The sequence below is a fragment of the Melozone crissalis genome, unplaced genomic scaffold, assembly GCF_028551555.1.
Source record: "Melozone crissalis strain CALT ecotype California unplaced genomic scaffold, PUWL_Pcris_2 ptg000045l_1, whole genome shotgun sequence".
Lineage (NCBI taxonomy): Eukaryota > Metazoa > Chordata > Aves > Passeriformes > Passerellidae > Melozone > Melozone crissalis.
In genome coordinates, this window is record NW_026535823.1 from 17,709,309 (window position 1) to 17,730,001 (window position 20,693).

A 20,693-nucleotide genomic window follows, 5' to 3' on the forward strand; every position below is an offset into this window, starting at 1 on the left:
TCCAAAAAAGTTGAAGCTATAGGCAAGTCAATTACTTGCTGATTTAACTTTTTCAACACAGCTTTCTAATTTAGAAATAAAGCTTCAAAGAAAATTCACATTTAATCTGATAAAAATTATTAGACTGCAAGTCTTAAGTGTCAAATTCTGGCATAGTGTGTTCTTTATTGTTAAGTTATGAAGTCCAGACAGGCCTGTTGCAATTATTAACACAAGTCTTGCCACAGGGGTGTAAGTCAATGCATTGTGGTTTAATCGCATGTACCACAACTAGCTCTGTTGATGAACCATGTCAATTCCTATGGGACTGTTATACAACTCAAAATGAGTTAACAGAGTTTGGAGGAGTTACATATGGACATTATGAAACACTGTTCAAGCAGCACTGGTCTGCACATAAACACAACTAACCAGTTTAAACTAAACATTTCTAGAACTACATAGAAAGCAATTTGTTTTACCACACTTTGGTTCCCTGAGAAGAAAAGTGCTCCAACTACAAAGGTCTTTGGAATGCCATCAGCACAGTGGATAAACATGCACCTCTTGCACTGCTCCTGCAAAGACATCTACTTTCATGTTGATAAGAGTTGTTTGGGCATTTTCATTCAAAATAACATTACACTCCAAAAAACTGGCAGTGGAATGGGAGCAAGAGATGACTAAAAGTAGTCTAGTACTAAAACTAGCTTTATCTGTGATAATTTGCTATTACAAATTGGAATGCAGTTTGTTAGCACACTTCTTGAACACAAAGTCATTAGGGGCAGTTTACTTCATCTGCTTAACCCATAATTGAGATTAGTTTTTGAAAACTGTATTATGTTAAAGTTTTAAAATGTGCTTTTGGAAAGAATGCTAACCTCTTCTTTCCCCAGGGCCATACCTTATGTTTCTGGTGAACATGATAAACATAATGTGAATTAAGACTTCAAATATAATAAAACAGCGCACAGCAGAAGAATGAAGTCAGGAAACATTTTATTTCCATCCAGTTTTGCAAGTATTAAGGATGGCATAAGAGTTTTTCCCACCACTCTGATTTATGAAATTATTACATCCCTAGAAGAGGCAAAGCTTATAATGCTTCCTGTCTTTTCCTCCCAAATGCTTGTAAGTTATGTGATTATTTAGTTTGTTTTATTTGTCTCTTTCTGTCCCTATCTAATACAAACCTCAGACCTCATTCACCCTCTCCCCAACAGCTGGGTGTGGAGAAGCTGCACTGAGGCAGTCAGTAATGAGAAGTTATAAAAATATTAATCAGCAACATACACTACACTAACACCTGGGATGCTCACAACATACAGAAGACAACTTTGCAACTATTCTGTTTGCCATCATTGTTTCTGCAGATCAGTAATGTAAGATTGGTTCTCTAGGACATGCGCACAACAGTTACTTCAGATTCTTCTGATTCCTCCCAATTTCTAGGCAACGTTTAATTTTGTATTTACTATTTTTAAGACAAAATGCTGAAACCAGTTCTAGGTATTTAATAGCAAGATTCAAATGGCATCTCCCGCAATTATAGAATTAATGCTTAGTACTTGTCAAAAGCTTTTAAAAATTAAGTTATGTTGAAAAATTACTTTCCATATACTCCATGCAATTAAACTGCTCAAATAGTTTAAACTCTTAATTTAATACATCCTAAGTTAGAGAAGAGTTCATATTTAGAAACTAATTCAAGACAGTTCTTAGACCTCATATGGCAGGAATAAAACTATTTTAAATCATTGCTATCAACAGAAAAAATTCTCAGAGTAAAAAAGTATATACACTCTCACTATAGCCAGGCAATCATCTCTTCTTTTTCAATACTACCATCAACATTTAGCTGAATTATTTCAATCAGTAGAAACTAACCAACAATTCACGTTCCAAAATTCAAACATGTTTGCTTGTAAAAGGCTGCATCTTTTGTTTGAATCTGAATAAATGTTTCTTTTCCAATCAACAATACAATCAACTTAGTTCAATGCATTTAAGTTTAAGACTGATTTGTAAATTGCTCTCTCTCCTTCACTCCTCTCTATCCATACAGATCTTTAGAGAGATATTAAGCAAGACCTGTAGAATGCAACAATGCAGAGTTTCATTTTAAACTTAGGACTTATCTGGGCATGCCTGCAAACGCTCTCTGACACGAGGTGGAAGTGTTTTTAACAACCTTTCTTCTACAATTAGATTATTTCTCTTTAAGAGCTGACATTCTTCCAGTTCAGCAGGAAGTGATTCAAGATAGTTCCCAATGAGCTCTAAGTGAACAAGATTCAATAGCTGACCCACAAAAGGGGACAAATTCATCAGACTGTTATTTCCCAGAAGAAGAAACTGCAGCTTTTTGCACTGAAATAATCCATCAGGCAGCATTTCAATCTAGAAAAAGAAAAGAACAGAAGTAAAATACATTAGAAGGTGTTAGCCTATGTGCAGCTGCATGTTTTGACATTTCCCCTTTTTATTTTAGGGTGAAATACCCTCTTAGTTTGTGAAAGGAAAAGGAAGACTGTAATTCCTCTATCATTATGTGATCAAGTGCTTGAGAGCATTACAATGGTTTTATTATCCCTGTTTTCTTACAAAGCTGCTTAGCTCCTGGCACAAGCAGGCCTGCAAGGGGGAGCACATCCATGTATGCACGCAGAACTGCACACAGACACGTGCAGGTGGCAGGGCAGAGGAAGAGCCTACTATTCCAAAGAATCACTTAATAAGAACAAGCACAGACTGTGGAGAGGTATTAGCAGCTCTTGTGTTGTGAAACCTGTACAAGCAGTTATCTGTGCAGTGAAGTTGTCCTGGCCCACTCTACTGACACTTAACATCCAAAACCAGCCTCAACAATGCAAACAATTACAAACCTCAGAAGAATTCCCAAGCCTGAGCTCCACACTAACAAGCCAGGCAGTTTAGCACTGATTGTGAGGTCACCACAATTATTTCTCTCTTCCCAGTCATACACCTGAGATGCTCATCAACCAGCTGCTCATTCACTTTAGCTTTCAGCTTGATGTTTTAAGGTAAACATTAAACACTGTTCACTTCCACTAAAATACTACATAGGATTGACAACTGCAGGGCAAGGGAAGATCTGTTTCTGCAGCCATGCTAACATATACCATCTCTGGGTCAAAGCCCTTAAGCAGCTACAAACCAGGACAGTACTTATTGAGTATTATGTGAGCTTTGCTGATACCAAAGCTTTAGTAAATAAACAAGCACCACCCCTTTTTTCTGGATTTACTTTAATCATGAACACCACAAAAGCTAGAGGTTGTTCCAGAAGAAATAGCAGCTTAAGTCTGTTTTTTGTTTTTGAGTAGTAACTCAAAGTTCTACTTACATGGTTTTTTGTCAAAGCCAAGTACTGCAGGTTGGTCAGATAACCGATTTCTTCAGGGATGGAGGTTAGCTTATTATAGCTAAGATCCAAATAGTGTAACTTTCTGCAAAGAAATAGCTGCAATGGAACATTCTTAATGTTATTATAATTTAGATACAATTGTTCCAGGTTTGATAATGCACCAATCTGCACTGGGACATACGAAATACTGTTGTGCCACAATTTTAAGCAAGAAAGATTCTTAAGATGTTGGAAACTAATTATTTCTTCCACTGTTCTGAGATTATTTTCTTTTAAGTCAATTTCATGCAAATTGTTTAGGGTAAAAATGGAATGGGGAATGCGCTCTAAATCACAGCAGATTAGTTCCAGGGTTCTCAGGTTTACCAGCTTCTTCAGGTTATTTAGCACTATCAGTTTATTTCCCTCATTGTTGATAGACAAATGTTGTAAAGAAGGCAGAAGATCTGTGATCACTTGAGGTAAACGGGAAAGGTTGTTTTTTAAGTGAATTGATCTCAGATTTTTTAGCCCCTGAAAGCCATCATTGTATATGGAGTTGTGATGATCTAGCATGAAATATCCTGTTAAACACAATTCTTGTAGATTTTTTAGATGAAAGACCCAAAATGGAATTCTTCCCATCTCACTAGACTTCAAACGCAAGGTTTTCAGATTTTCTTCTAAGAAGTTGACTGCTGGATAATCCATTGTTAGTGATGAATGATAAACATTGAGTTCTTTGAGATTGACAAGCTGGGTCACAGCTGAAGAAAGTTTGGCTTCAGGAATAAGTTCCAGGCTTAGAACTTCTATTTCTGTCAGTTCAAAGACACTGTCTGGAAGACCATTTAACATGAAAAGGTGAAGTTCAGTCTTGTCTTGGGAGTTTCTTACTAGTTTATTTTTCAGTTTTTCCACTGACCATTCATTGTTAAGATTTATCTGTTTGAGCTCATTTTCACTCAAATCAGACAGGAATATTGAGAATCGTTGGGAATAAAGAGGATCATACTGATCTGCCAAGTGAAGAATAAATGCAAAGTCATTCTTTACATCAGGTATATCAGTGTAATTACTTTTCTCTCTCAACTTCTCAAAAGAGTATTGCTTAAGTGAACTTCTTAACATCCACCACAAACTGTAAGTACAAGTTAATCCATAGAAGATCACCAAAACAACATAAAATGAAGCCAAAACTTTAAAAATTTCTGCTAGCGAATAAACACACTGGTACCTTTTGTAGCCTGTAAAGGCTTGAACATTAACTACACAATCAATTTCAAGTGTAATAAATGATAAATAGTAGGGGACATAAGTTACTATTATGACAACTACAAAGACTTTCACTATAATCTGTTTCATATACACTGTGTATACGACATCCTTTTCTTCGGCGTGTACTCTGAATTTCTTCACTTTTTCAAATATAGCTTTAGCTTGTTCCCCTTCTTTTTTGTCAAGAACACTGGAATTTTCTCTTCCAGTTGTTTCTAAGCCATGTTGTGAATATGGCAGGGACTGTCTGCTGGCCCCTATGTCTCCTGAACACTGAGGTGATGAAATTGCTGGTTTTGATTTGGCTGTTGGCAACTTCCTGGCAGACTGCTCAGCAACTGTTTCTGAGAGGGCACGTGTTGTCCAGGGAGAGTCGAAACACTTCTGAAGAACGGCTACAAAGTGCTCAAGCCTGGAACTTGTACTGGGATAGTAAAGCCAGAAATTACTGCAAGCTGCAAAAATGAAGGTATGCAAAAGCACTAGGTATGGAAAAAATTTGGCAAACCAGTGAAGCTGTCGCTCATAACACACTGCATCGATGTAGGAATACTGCTGCCGATGGAGATAATTCTGGATTTTAAGCGGGATGATTATCGGTGCTGTCGAGCTAGCTGACATGTTAAGGTTGGCTTTGACTAAATCCCAAGGCACAGCACAATGATTGTCAAATTCTAGCTTGCAAGGAAGACAACACAATACTCTGGTTTGAGTAAGCTGGAGAGCCCCAGCAAGCACAGCAACTAGCAGCATTATCATGGTGAGGTAATACCAGAAGACATCCCACCATGGTTTTAGTATGTGGTAGGATGACTGGGCATCTGCTAAGCATTTGAGTTCTGTTAGCGTGATCATGACTTTCACCTGTGAGAGAACAGCAGCTGGTAGAAGAAAAAAGAGAAGAAAAGACATTCTTAGAGAATTGTTAAAAAAAAAATCTCACCATTAAATACTTGAGATCTATTATTGTTATCACAGTTCTAAATATGTGTAACATGTGACCTGGACTCCAGAGCATAGCAAAAAGATCCAAGAACTTCTGGGACCCGACCCCATCCATCATCCCATGGATTTATATTAAGGAAAGGTATGTGGAAGTGCAAAAACGTAAAGAGTGAAACTAGCCTGAGAGAAGGTATATTAAAACCAAACATTTGGGTACTGCTGCAGTAGAAGCCACAAATAGGTATAAGTCAAAGAAGTGGCTGATGTACTATTAGCAGTCCTTCACTACCATTATAAACTTACATAAGTGATTTTTTATTTATGAAGAATTCCAAAATCAGAGTGGTACATGAACATGATGGCTCTTGTAATGTAGAATCTTCTACCAGATTAAATAATTCTACCCAATTAAAAAGACACAAATTCCCAAAAAGCCCTTGTGTATTACATATTCTTATACATAATTCCTCATCTTCTCCCATCAAGAGAACTAAGCGTATTGGCAGAATTAAAATTAAGGTGGCACAATGTATTATTGTTCAATATTGTTATATATATATAAAAATGACACATTTAACTCCCAGAAGCATAGGTTTGATTCATACTTACTTTACTAATTAATTAAAGAGAATAAAAAACACAGCACTGCTCAGTCAGGAGGTCTACACCTTTTAAAATTCCTTGGACATGCCATCTTTACATTTGTCTTCATTCTGGATGAAGAAAACATTGAATATACTTATTTAATGACAATGTAAATAAAGAGCAAACATTTCAGCTTGCATTACAACTGCTGCCTCATTATGCCTCCATTAAGCTCTGCATTGCTACAGCTACATGAAATGGAAAAGGATGTATATATGTGATCATGCAGCATGTAAAGTCAAAGTTTTGCAGTCACATCAACAGAAAAATCCCCAAACACCCAGGAAAACTGCCTACAGCTAAGCCCTATTTCAACAAGGAAGTTATTTTTTTTCCCCCCAAATAACTATGAACCTGTTACTTGGGAAACTGACCCCCACCTGGCTACACTCTCCTTTCAGGCAGCTGCAGAGACTGATAAGTTCCCCTTGACTGATAAGTTCCTCCTTTTCTCCTGGATGAGCTCCCCCAGCTCCTCACAGAACCTGTGCTCCAGACCCTTCCCCAGCTCCACTGACCTTCTCTGGGCTCACTCCAGCCCCTGAATCCCCTTCTTGTAGTCAGGGCCCCAGAACTGGACACAGCACTCGAGGCAGAACCTCCCCAGTGCTGAGCACAGGGAAGAGCCCTGGTCTCCCTGGCTGCACTGTTTTTGATACAGACCAGGATGCCATTGGCCTTCTTGGCCACCTAGCACACATGGGCTCTTGTTTATAATATATTGGTAGTGTACATTTCAATTTTAAACAGAGCTGGCAAACTGTTATAAAAGTCAAACAATAGGTGAACCTGATTCTTACTCCACATTCAAGTGGAAAAAATGACCGAAAATAAATTAACCCTTCTTGCAATAAATTAACCCTTCTTGCAATTATAAATATTCTATTTATAATAGAATACAAAAACTTACCAGGCCCACCCAAGGGAAAGCAGCTGAAGAAGGACTGGATAGTTACAATACACTCCTGTAAGGAAAATAAATTGTCATAAGACTGTGAAATGTTTGGACTCCAAAAACTGTGAGTATTAGAACAGCAGCTCATTACTGCTTCCACAGCAGCATTTCAAAGAGCCAACATCTATGAGTAAAAGATCTAAGGATCTACAAGATGCCACCCCCTTCAAATTATCTATATGTTCACTACCTGAAAGTTGCTTTTCCTGAAGTAGAAATAAAGTAATGGCTTTGTCCTTCTCCCCTTTCTAAGCACTAAAAGCCATTTAAGCTCAACAATTTTTACATTTACGTAAAGTTACAAGTTCTGCAGCTGAGATGCTACACAGCGGAAAAATAGCAATTTCTTTAATCACTCCAACTTCCAAAAGCACATCTCAAATGCCTTTAAAATGAGTTCTTTTGACATAATTCTTGTGGTTTGAATATAAATGTGTCAGCATAAAAGCATAAAGGGATACTAAACCCATTCAAATTAAGGCTTTCATTCTGCAAAGAATACCTGGATCACATCTTGACTCAAGCCAAACATGCTTGATTTGAATGTAAACAGAAGAAAATCAAAAACATTTTTTCTCTTCCAGCCTAAAATTTAAACCAGTCAATTCTTCTTGCTTGAAGTTTGTTATAAAAATGTTAATAAAAATGTTATAAAAATGGAAGACTTGGGACCTCTGTTAAAGTTGTAAAGAACACACTAAGAGATTAATATATTGAATGATGCAACAAAGTAAGATCAAAAGGTAAAAATAGCAAACTTTTAAAAAAGAAAATCACTTGAAAAGTTAAAATTTTCACTAAATTGGCTGACAGTTTAACATAGTGTGAAAGGTCCAGTGGGCATGAGGATGGGAGCAATTCTTTTCCTAACAAACATGTAAACCTCATCAGGGACTTGGGGAGATACTAACATTTTAAGATGATTCATATAACTAAATGCTTACTGGAGTATTCTTGAGGAATAAGGCATACCTGCTCAAAACAAAGGACAAAATTCAGAGTACAATAAAACAGTTAACACTCTTTGATAAAGCATTTTCCCTAAAATTTACAAAATTGAGAACAATTCTGTGAAAATCATATTGGTATACTTAAGAGTATGCATCACTCAATACACCTTTTTCAACCAATGACATAATGCTAAAAAATAAAAAAGTGCTTTGTTTTTGTACAGACTGAGAACTCAATCTGCGGCTGACCCAGGTAACTTTGTGAGGTCTGTTTCTATAAACTGCTTTGTCACCTCTCTGCCTTGCAGAGAGTATGCAGTATATACAATTGTAACATAAACATGTGAATTATTGATGATAATTTTGCTGAAGACATTTTTCTTTCAAATCCTATCTGTATGCCAAGAGTGGCTAACCAAATGGAATAATGCTGAACTGTAATGGATTTGATAAACTTCATCTCCAGCAGCTTTCAACCCATATCAAAGCCATAAAAGCTTTTCAAATGTGACCTAACTCAATTGGCAATCTTTCTTACAAGAAGAGAGAATGAAGCTTAGCCCCAGGCAAGATGATGACTTCAGGAGAGTTACTCCAGACCAATACAGAGACACAGGCCAGAAAAATAAAGTAATAAAGACCACTAATATTGAGGTAATTTTTAGTTACTTCAAGACTTATTAAATCAGAACAACAGAAACATATCCAGAATATGAATAAAAGGCTCTCGTTTTGAAAAATATTATCTGTAAGCATCAGACACCCACCACCACCCCAGCTGCCAAAAGGGTACTTAGTATTGCATTACTCCCTCATTTGGTCATTGCTCACAGAATTTTAGGCACATTTAGTCAGGGATGTCTTTGCAGCAAGGCAATTACCTTGCCTGTCCTCCCTAAAGGGTATTCAACTGGTGTTTCTGACATACTAATTTAATCAAAATAGATTTATACAACTAAAGCTTTATACAATTACTTGACAGGTACTCCCATGGCCCCCCTGTCTTGCTTTTTTTCCCGCCCTCTCAAAGAAACACAGCCACCAAGTTTTCAGGCAGTCTCTTTAGACTCTTGCAGCTACTTCTCAGCCTAGATAGGGAGATGCTGACATACTAAGTAATGTATCTTGTTTAATCAATTTTCTATCAAAAATCATTCCTGAACTACAGAACCAACTTAGCTTCTAGCTAGTTTAAATAGATCACTTTTTCTTCTCAAGTTTTGGATGGAAAATTAAGTTTGCCAATGAACTAAAAATATCAGTTTTGCTTCATAGGCAGTTTTGAGACTCCCCTATGAGATTCCCAGCACCTGTTTATGGTTTCATATGCACAGCCTGAGCCTTGCAAATAAACCCTCATGAAAATTCCCAAAAGAACAAAAATAAACAAACTTTACACATACACACGCTCATCACCCACACCAGATCTTTCCTGGCAAAACCTTCTCCTTTTATTGGCATGTTACTGCTCCCTTTCTCAAGTATTCTGTAAACAGCAAACAGCGAGGTACTGCAAGAGTTCTGGTGCAAGTGACTCCATAAAGAATGATACTGCCATATTTACTCTTAGCAGAAGCATTTACATGACTGCCTCTCCCCTTTTTAAGCTGTGATTCTTCCAGAATCTGTACGTTGGTCACCTTGTGCATACACAGGTTCAGTTGCAGGACCTTTTTGATAGGGATTGTGGTTTTGAATCTGTATTCCATTGAATGCTGAATAACACAAACAAGATTAGAGAAAGCTTCTTTCCAGCTCCTTCTGAAGATCACAGGTGACAATTAAACATGTGTAAGTGATTATCCTTTTGTATTTAAAACAAATCCAAAGACATTCCCACACTCTACAATAAACAGTATGTTCCTCAAGCACTGGACCTTCACCACTACATTAACATTATTCCAAGTTTGCCATATCAACCTCTTAAATAATCAAAGACCTAAAGTCCTTCCAAATACTCAGAAATTAAGCTACAGACAATCTCAACCATGTGTACCTGGACTGGCTAGAGGCCCTTGACTTTCTTAAACACTCCTGCTCTCAAGACAGCTGAACATAAGGTGCAAAACAGTAACAGCAAAATTTAACACTGCTTAAAAATCAGTCTTTGCTCTTGGGGGAAGGCTTACATGAACCCTTATAGCCAAGTAATTTCTCTGGAAAAGAATTGTAAACATAGTTTAAAATTTAGTGAGTTAGGCTACCCTTTACATTACGAGATTTACCCTTCACTGCTACAGCTTCAAAGTTCATTGCACAGCCCATAAGTTGATAAAAAAATCTTAAGATCAAGCAACTACTACCTCACTGTACCTCTATCCTATCTTCATGAAGCTGAAAAAACCAAGAGTAGAACATGTCAAGTATATCTCAGCTTCCTGAACTACCTAAAAGCCTGAACATTCCCAGGTTCAACACAAAAGGACTTAGGTGGAAAAAAAAAAGCAACCTAAAGGCAGTTTCACTCTTCTTTCTTTCTCTGGTACACTGGAGGTAAGAAAAATACTTTGTATAGTCTAAAGTTATTATAAAGTTGCAGTCTAATCTAAATTGAAAATATGCTTTACTCCAATTTGATTAGCTTTACAAGCACAAGACTTTGCTGAAATCTGACAGTGCAGGACTAGATACATTACATTGTGCATTTCCTTCCTATGTCTGCAGCCTCCAAAAAAGAACAGTCTTCCTTGAGCCATATTAACTTCTCATTAAATATCACTGATATCCACCTATTGAGCCTTTTCTCTATTCCAGGAAGGCCAGTCAAGAGATAAACTTTGGTTGTAAAATCTGTCACTGTTCAAACACTCACTAGGGAGAAGGACCACATTCAAACATTCTGGTTGCCTAAAATGACAAACCTGTGGGCCCTCACAGATCAGGACCACATCACTTAGCTCTGCCCAAGGGCATGAAGGTACTGGAGCTGAACTCTCACAAGAAGATGGGAGGGTAAAAACAAGTTCACTATTTTGAAGATTAAACTCTGTAATGAAGCTGCATTATAAGATTTGCATTTAAAAGTTGTTTAAAGTGTGCTTTTTATTTCATTCAAGTCTAGCCCATAGAGGAATTTCAAATAAAAAATTCACATTCAGATATAAATATTTTTACTAGTAAAAGCACTTTCTCCAGCCCTTTCCTCAAATTAAGGATTGTGTTCTATCTGAAATAGGTCACAACCTATGCTCCTAGAAAGTGAGAAAAAGATTCAGTTTAAACCCAAGTTTAGAACCAGAGATAGGTGAGACAATCAGTTTACAGAAAAACCCTACAAAATAAAATGTAGAAAAATTAGTAAGTAGGTACAAACCTAAGATTTGGAAAAAGTATGTTACAGAGTTAGATAGATAAGACTTCTAATGGTAAAAAAATACAGTAAAATGAAAGGTGGACCAGCTTTGCTTTCATGTAATTGCATCAACATTACCAATCTCTTTAAGAACAAGCTGTCTGCTTGTCCAGAGCCTATAACTCCATTTGTAGCCATGGTGCTTTCCGAGATCCCTAATGAACCAAGCAGGATCTGGACTCAGAATCAAATCTGAGCATTTCTAGTAAGCAATGTTTTTTACAGCTTTACTGTCTCAGTACTATTTTTAAACTCAGAGATGCATTGTTAAAATATACAAATTAAGGTTATAACTTAAAACTTGAGACATATCAGCCTCTAAAATACTGACTACGAGAAATATCAATGCAAGCATCTGTTCAGAAGAGTGCTTTATATTGATCATACAATAGATACTTACCTAGTTACATCCCAATATTTAATTAATAACTTATATCATTTGTGTTCATTGGAAATTCTAGCATTCTTGTTTGCTTCGTTAATTTCCCTTTCTCCAAGCAGCTGTATATTGCGCATACTCCACTTTGAAAAGGAAATTATTGGATGAATGTGGCAGCAATGATGTAGCTCTCAGAGCAGCAAAGGCTGTCCTTCACTAATACCCAAGAAAATACTTGCAGCAACAAAGGGCACCATCCCTGTACAAAGCTAATCTGGATGTCTAAAGAGCTTTATCATCTCAGAAAAAGGCAACAAAATCAGAATCAGAACTGCAAGACTAAGAATGCTCAAAGGAATGGTGACTTAAGAAATCAGACTAAAGGAAGGGGCTTTCTAGCATAAGGGAAAGAAGGAGAATATAGTGGGGATGGAAAGAAGGGGAGAGAATTGTATTGGAAATGTATCTGCCTTCTCAGGCCAGAAGCACATAGTCCATAAGGGCTCAGCTAATGCTAATTTAAACCACAGGAGACAGCTCTCTCCAGGCATGCCATGCTGTCAAGCATTCCAGCCCAAATGTGTCAAGGAAGATACCAGGAAATTGGCACAGATCACACTCTCAAGTGATATCTAGAAGAACAGGCCTCCTTTGTCCTTCCCCCATCTCCCAGTTAGCTTTTAAAGTCAGTAACTCAGTTGTAAAGATACTACAGTCTTTACTTCTGAGTTCCAAAGAAATCCTGGAGCAAGTTTGGAACATTAAATATTAAAAGTCTCCTTGGTGCTTCACCTGTTCTTTCCTAAACAAGCATGATGACACCAAAAGCAACCTCATTAGTCCCAGCCTAGGTCTTTTAACTGCACCTTTGGTAGCTCTCCCAGAAACCATCTTACACAACGGTACATAAAGTCCTTCATCCCAGTACTAACACAGCTAACACAGAATCAGACACCTTCCAACTGCATGAAATAAGACTTTTCAAGCTTGCTTACTGTACCTTTTTATTCTTGTAACCATGTTTTTGGGTCTTTCTCATGCTGGGAAATATGACTACATAACCATAAGACAATGGTATCAGCAGTATCCCTCCAGCATTCTGAATGAGCATCAATGGTATCTATTTGATTTTGCATACCAAGATAAGTGTTACAATAGAAAATTAATTTTTATCCCTTCAGTTTCCGTAAGTCAGAGATATGATGTCAATTCATTGTGCTGCCATGCTCAGGACATCAGAAAGCAAAGCAGAGAGAACACTAGAGAATATTCACAACTTAAATACTATTAGCTTTTTCTACAAGCAGATTCTTTACTTATAGTACAGCTTATTATCTTCAGTCTTCAAGAGCAGTAACAGTACAAAGGACCCAGCAGCATAATACAGTTAGAATTATATAACAAGAGACCCTCTTTCCTTGGGAAAAGGCAAGGAATTGCACATACACCCTCTTTCCATTTTCAGTGTCCTTCTCAATAAAATCATAAATGGCCAAAGACATTTGAAACAGCCAAGACAACTTCATTAGCCTTACTGGAAACCAGTCTGAAATAAGAGAATAGTCTCAGAAGGAAGAACTTAGGAATATGTCCACAAACCTGAACCAACTCTGAATTAATTTCTCAAGCACCATCAAGAGTGCTGCTGTCACAGCAGAATAAAGTACACTGACTACAAATCCTGCTTAACAAGTCAGGTAAGCATTTGGGTCAATTTTGTCATCCACAAGATAACATGTTGCTATAACTAGGCTATCAACATCATTTGTTACACGGCAATGTAATATCATATGTACTCAGGTATTAACTAAAGCAGGTTCATATTCTGATATGCTTCTTCTAAATAAAGGAATAAGGAATTCAACCACACTGCATTTAGACAACAATGGAAGGTGCCAACATTTATCACACCACTTCTGCAGAGAGCAGAATAATGAAATCCAGTGGTTATTGTTATTCAGAACCTCCATTCTATATGAATTTCCTAGCTCAAACATTGCTGTCCAAAACAATACCCATACCTAACCTAGTTAATAATTTACTTCTGACAGTTGAATCGCTTCATGCAAGTAATTTCATTTCTTTCCAACTTAAACGTCTCAAATGCAAAATTATGGTAACACTTCTGCTATTCTCAAAAAATAATTTAAATGAGGAATATTATACACGAATAATTTCTTACTAGCTATTTAGCTGTTTTGGATTGTGCTAAGCTTCTGTTTGGTTCTGAGAGCCGGAAATACATGCTATTCCTTTTCGTAATAGTGGTCAAACAGTTATCACCTTTGTCTGATCTCAGAAATATTAATTTGTATTTGCAGTCCTCATTCTACCTAGAATAATTCTGATGTTTCTAAAATATGAACAGTTATCTAGTACAATAACTTAAAATTTGAACATCTGGATGAAAAAAGGATACCAAAGTTTTTTCAACATTTATAGACTGCTAAGACCAAGCAGCATTCTCTCAGGATAACAGATGTGAGAATGGAAACAGCAACTGAGGTCACAAAAAATAGATACCAAATGTATTCTGTCTCTGCAAGATAATTATTACCATGTACAAATATAGCCACAAGATTGGTCAAAAAATGGTCTTTTAGTTTTAATTTTTCCTGATGCTGCGTAAGATTAATGGAGAACTTTCTAGAAGGGAATATTATTACTTCCACAGACAAGAACTTAATTGCATCTAGGAAAATATAATTATCAGGGCAGCAATACAGAAACACATTTCACTCTATTAGTTCTGACATCAGAAAGCTGATTTGGATTTTCAGTAGTGGCTCATATCTCCTTTTAGAAGCAGTAGGTTTTCATCTTGTTTCACTGGAAAGACAGTTACTCATGAATGCCAGCCTGACAAACTGAAACACTCGATTCTAGATGTTTGGTCTAAACAGCTAACTAGAATAATGAGAACAGATAAATTTCCAATTAATATCTGATGCAAACTCACTCTTTTTGTATGCCAGCTCTTCTGAAACCCATCTTATTATCTTTTTAAAGAATATCCCCACCCCAAAGTAAGAAAAAGAAAAACTTGGGACTAGAGTCAAATACAAGCCTGCTTGAAATGGAAATTGAACAGGCTTTACCAATCCTCCAGCAGTGTGCAATGTGGCTGCACAACCCCCTCAGCCTCTTAAGTATCTTCCTATTCATATTACTCTGCATTATGAATTTACTAATTGGACAAAGCAACCAGCTACATCATCTCTTCTTTTAATAAAATGAATGGACTGAAAGACAAATTTCACACTGCACACCGTGTGTGGTAGTGTCTGTACAAATGGCATGCCTGAACATAACTGTACAGTTCAGAGCTGCACATATGCACGGGATCAGGAGAGCTGAAAGCCACGTTGTACCTATCAGAAACATCTCCTAGAACAATGCTAAGTTTCAGAACCACAAACAAGTGATCAGACTTGAATTCTACAGTAAATCCACAGTAATCCTGCTTTGTTTCCTGAGCAAACACAAAGCTAGTTCAGGACCTGTGTTCACACGTTGTACTTCCATCAAACCCAAGTGTGCTGTGCGAGTCTCCAACTGTGCAAAATTCCCTTTTTTGAGCAGGCTGTCTGAAGAGACCCAACAGCTGGTAAGGTTTTTCAGATAGCAATATTAATCAGAAACACACTTTGGTAGGTAGCCAAGTTTAAGAACTACAAAAACAACAGTCAAGGTTTTATCATCACCTGAATCAATTAAGAACTTTAAAGTAAAGTATTTGTATGAAATTAAATAATAATTTGAAGTAAAGCAGACACTGCTTTTAACTGCTCTTTGGTAAAGCACTTGAGTATTGACATATCCCATCTCACTTCAATTAAGCAATAATTTTCCCAACTTTGTAGTCAGTGTCACTGCAAAGTTAGTATTTAAACAACGTTAATGTTTAAAAAAAAGTATTTACTTGGAAAAGGCACTGGAAAAGCAACAATCTGTTTCACACTTGCATTGGCATAGGTTGGAAATTAAAGTTTATCTTATGAATAATTTAAACACAGGCTAGAAACAAACAGTTTTTAGTTAAAAATTTTCAAATTCCCTCTCTTCTTCAAATATTTTGGGTTACATAACAAATACACACTAAGATTTTGCTTTCATTCAGAAAGAAAAATTAGTTCAAAGGACTAATAATTCAGCATTAAAATCACAATATGCTACCATTAAATTTCTGCGCAGCAGTTCCTCATATTTGGATGCAAATGATTTTTTTAGCTACCAGAAAGTAGCTAAATAAATATTTCACAACCTGAACTTGTCACAGAATACTGGTCTTTTCCCCAGAAAACCAAGGCAATAATGTCTGGGAAATAAGGGGTTACATTTTCTGCAACTGAAATAAGAGCTCTAAAAATCAATGTCACTTTAATTAAGCCTGAGCAAACTACATGACCGTGGTTTTGTAGCTGTTGCGTCACAAAACTGAAACTTTGCTAACTAAAATCACAACTCAAACTACTATCTCACAAAGAAACAAAGTGTTTGTAACAATGTCTAAATTCTACTCACAATTAGTAGCAACCAGATTATGTTACTACCATATTCTTATTGGTATCACTGGACCCCTTACCAGCATTTCAATCCTTTTAGTTTCTCAGAGTCAACTAAATTCTCAATTTCAGAATAAGAAGTTGCATTCCAGTTTACAGCATCCAAACGTACTTGGAGGCTGAGCCCTTACAATGGAAATGCGGTCATATCATTTATTTCAGTGTGTGCAAATATATTATTTTGAAACAGAGCAACACCAGTGAGAATTAAATTGAAAAAGTCAATTGCAAGCTCTCCACAGTTCCCTCCTGATTGTTGAAAGACCCTAGAATCCTTGTGGGTGTACATCAGAAGAGTGTGCCAGCACTGTCCCTTGAACTCTGCATTTATAACAGCTTTACTGAGAGCTGCATCATCTGCCTTCCTCCCAAAGTACTACACCACTACAAAGCACAGCCTTTTCATATGGGTAAATTTAAATCAAATAGCTGGGGAAACTATTCATAAGTATTATGACCCTTTAGTTCAATAGTGAATTACAATTTGATTTCAACAAGCTAAAAATTAAATCCAGAACTCATTTGTAGCAGACTAACAACTCTTGGGGCAAATAATCCCCAAACCCAAGCAGAAGTACAATAAACTGAAGCCCACTCACCAAGTCTAGTAAAACTCTAACTGGAATTATACAACCTATACCACTTAAACATTAAAGACATCATATGTAAACTTTAGAATATTAATTCCACTTTACATTTCTCAACCTTCTACATGGCGACCCATGATATCTGAACCAAATAGCTTCATGACCACAGCACAGACTGCTAACTTATCTTTAAAAAGAATAACTGCAAAAGCAACTGGCAGAATCACACTATTTACAAGACAACAGCTGAACAGCTGTTATAAGGATGCCTAAGGATAAATACAGCCCACAGGTTAGTGCTAAGAATACAGAGAGCAGCATGAAACATTTAGATAGGCAGCACAGAGACCCATAAAAACCACACCTTATCCCCTTAGTCACATGAAACATCCATTTCTAATCCTAGCTGAGTAAAGCTTTATGGCTTTAGCAGGAGGTATTGTTAGCTGAAGTAGTGTTATCAGTGCCACAGTCTCTTTGGCTACCTGTAGCACATCAGGCAGAGCAGGTACAGCAGCAGCTAAAGCCAGACAAGATTTCCCCCTCCATCCGCCTTAGAAAAATACTTCTTTGACAGTAACATACTGCTCTACAAGGTTCATTTTGCAACGCTAGAATACAGATGGATGTTTCTTTAGCACTATTGGTCCCTTTCCAAAAATTATTCTACATTGTTTCATTAACTTCAAACAACAGCTGTACTGGTAACTGGCAATAAACAAAAGGCAATCTTCTCCCCGTAAAAACCATGTTTTCCTGAAAGAGGAAACAAATACAAGCCAGACCAGTAACTCCCTTCTCTCAAAAGTGTAAGGGAACTAGCAAGTTAATATTGCACAATTTCTAAAAGTTACATGAATCCTACTGATGTTATAAGTCAATTGCATTATGTGAATGCAAAAATATATATTAGTGTAAAACTCTCCAAAAAACATTTGTTATCTGGCTACAACAGAATGCTTCAAATACTCAAGAAAACTCTTAAAAATCCCCCTGTATCATATACTAACTACTGGTTCTCTGCCATAATCATTCTCATTTCCACTCTCTTTTCATTTCATGCCCTTTGCACTGCTCAGGGCCACAGATACTGAAGGAAAGTTACCTCTTCTATTCCTCACGCTGTCATCTGAGCTACATGGATTTGGAAGAAAACATGTACAATACAGATGGACGATATTTAATAAATTCTACAAGTACTGTAAGATATCACTGAAACCTCATGGGCTTTCCTTCATCACTCTCTTGAAGTTAAACAAGACAGATCAGTAAGGCCTAATCTGCTGCCCTCCCTGCTAGGAAGGTACTTAAGAAAAAAATTCCAAGACACCTGAAACAATTGATGTCTTACCTTACCCTTTCAGCAAACAAAGCAAGCTGAGAGTCAGCAGAAGATACAGCATGAATACTTGAAACCATAATAAACCTAGCTTGTTCAATGACTACCTCACAGGTATAGTTTTAAATGACCACACTAGGGGCCAATTCAAACACGGCTTACCTTATCAGCATAATTAATTACATACTTAATATAAAATTAAGCTTTAGAGAAGTCTACTTTAATCAGTCCTACATAACTGGTCAACTGTAGCATTCACTACGGCCAGATTCTGACCCAAAGCCAGGAAGCTGCCCCAGTTTCCCTGAGAAGACGGGCACAAAGTCAGCCTGGCGCCACTTGCACAACTCAGCCAGGGCGCAAAGCGAGGCTGCCACGCAAGGGGCTGCGACAAGATCCCTGACTAGCTGGGACGAGAAACGCACTGGCCAGGCAGGAGAAAGGTAGACAACGACAAATAGGACGGTTCTTGTTCGACACGCATAACTGTCAGGCCTCAACACTGAGTTAACTCTTTTCTCGCTTGCGGGGAGGCTGGGACTTGGCTCCCGCCTGGCCCTTGCCCGAGGGCAGGTGCCGCCCGCACTCCCAGGGCCGAAGGGTGGCAGCTGCCGCCCGGCCGGGCGAGCCCGGGGGGGAGGAGAGCGGCCCCAGGCGACCTGTAGCGCCCGGGTCACCCGAGGACACGCAGATATCGGTTACGCAAACCACAGAGCGGTTTTCGCCCAGCTCCGCCCGCGGGGCCCGGGGCTGCCACAGACCCGCTCGGCGCCCTGAGCCCGGTCCCTCTCTGCCTCGGCGGGCCCACGGGGCCACGGCAGGTGAGCGGCCCCGCTGCCGGGCGCCGCTGAGGGACGGGGCGGCCGCCGCGCAGGCTCACCGGGCCATCCGACGAGCGGCGCCGGGCACCCCGCGGGATGGCAGCGCCCTCCCGGTCAGCTGGCGGAGGGGCAACCCCGGGAAAAGCGGGGACTGCGAGAGCTGCCCTCGGAAAGCCCCGCTCCGCGCCGCTCCCCTCCTTCCGCCCGTGCCTCCCTCACAGGCCGGGCCCGCGGCGCACCTGTCAGCGGCAGCCGCCCCTCCCTTACCTGGCCCTGCCGCCCCCGGCCCGCCCGCGCAGCGGCGCTGGGTCCGCGCGCTGGGTCGGCGCGCTCCGTCCGCGCGGCAGCCGGCGGCGCAGCGCGAGGCACCGGCTCCAACCGGCGCGTCTGGGGCGGGCCCCGCCGCTGTCACGTTACCGCCCGCGCAGCCAATGGGGCGCGGCCGGCGGCGCCGCTGACGGGCCGGGGCGGGGGAGCTGCGGCGGACAAAAGCGCCGCGCTCGACCCCGGCCCGGCCCCGCCGCTCACCTGCGGAGCTGCCTGACCGCCCCTGCCGGCGGAGCGGGGAGCTCCCGGCCGCCTCGGAACCCCTCGGTGCGGCACTGCGACCGTGCCGGCCCGCAGGCAGCAAACCCCCCTCTGCGTGCCGGCGTTTAAATAACCCGAGCCGTTGGAAGAGGTGGAGGAAGTGAGAAAGCCATTGTCGCCGGCCGTTAGCAAATAAAAATAGACACGGTGACACTCGCGAAATGCAATTTAATCCCACCGGAGGCTTCGGCTGGGCCGGGGTGCGGATCCCGGAGCGGCCCCGACCCCCGCTGGGGACGGGCGGAAGGAGCGGTGCCGGGGATGCTGGGGAGCGGTGCCGGGGATGCTGGGGAGCGGTACCGGGGATGCTGGGGAGCGGTGCCGGGGATGCTGGGGAGCGGTGCCGCGCGGGTCCGTTCGGGATGAGCTCCCGGCCCAGCCGCGGCCCCGCCGCTGCGAATGTCCTGCTGCGCCGGGGGTCTCCTTCCGGGGCCAGGGACACCCAACGCCGGCCACCGTTTCTGACAGGAACAGTCAAAAGTCTGTGCGACTGGACTCTTTTGTGGCACTTAGTTCCACTAAAAACCTGATACCGAAATTATAAAGTTCACAAATAAACACAACGTTTTTTAAAAGTCATAATTGATTTGACTTTCCTACTGCACCTCCTCCAGTAGGCAGTGAAGCTCCCTTCTCCAGATGTCTGAAGAGGCCAGTTCTGCTGGGCAAAGGCATGAAAGCCTGAAGGAAAAAATTTGATTCCTACCTAGATTTCTACAAAAACTGGGACAAACGGGCTCTGTTTCCCTCCTCCTAATCGTGCAAACAGCTCACTCTATTCAAGTAATTGTCCTGACATATTTTCATTATTAGTAACACCTTTGCAAGGACCTAGTCTAAACTCTGTTTACAGTATAATTACACTCCTTACACTGGCTCTGTTGTGGTAATGTTTATTATCTGTCCAGTCATCAATTTCGTGGGAAAAGGAACTATTTTC

General features: G+C 39.8%; 1 protein-coding gene and 1 long non-coding RNA gene across 2 annotated transcripts; both read right to left on the reverse strand.

The window, feature by feature from the left end:
- Positions 1-964: 964 nt before the first annotated feature.
- On the reverse strand, positions 965-6,192 carry LRRC8B (leucine rich repeat containing 8 VRAC subunit B). Its single transcript, XM_054286309.1, has 3 exons — positions 6,182-6,192; positions 3,350-5,508; positions 965-2,382 (listed from the first exon to the last, which is right to left on the reverse strand). The coding sequence occupies exons 2-3, from the start codon at positions 5,480-5,482 to the stop codon at positions 2,110-2,112; spliced, it is 2,406 nt and encodes an 801-aa protein (XP_054142284.1). The 5' UTR covers positions 5,483-5,508; positions 6,182-6,192; the 3' UTR covers positions 965-2,109.
- Positions 6,193-6,196: 4 nt separating this feature from the next.
- LOC128943379 (uncharacterized) lies at positions 6,197-19,495 on the reverse strand. The gene is made up of 3 exons (XR_008483696.1): positions 19,433-19,495; positions 7,128-7,182; positions 6,197-6,285 (listed from the first exon to the last, which is right to left on the reverse strand). It is a non-coding gene; the product is annotated as an uncharacterized LOC128943379 (long non-coding RNA).
- Positions 19,496-20,693: the final 1,198 nt, after the last annotated feature.

Excerpts from the sequence above, each read along its gene's own strand:
- LRRC8B (XM_054286309.1), bottom strand. The coding sequence starts at position 5,482 with ATGATCACGCTAACAGAACTCAAATGCTTAGCAGATGCCCAGTCATCC. Across the intron at positions 2,383-3,349 it reads TGGCTTTGACAAAAAACCAT|ATTGAAATGCTGCCTGATGG; the intron begins GTAAGTAGAACT and ends TTCTTTTTCTAG.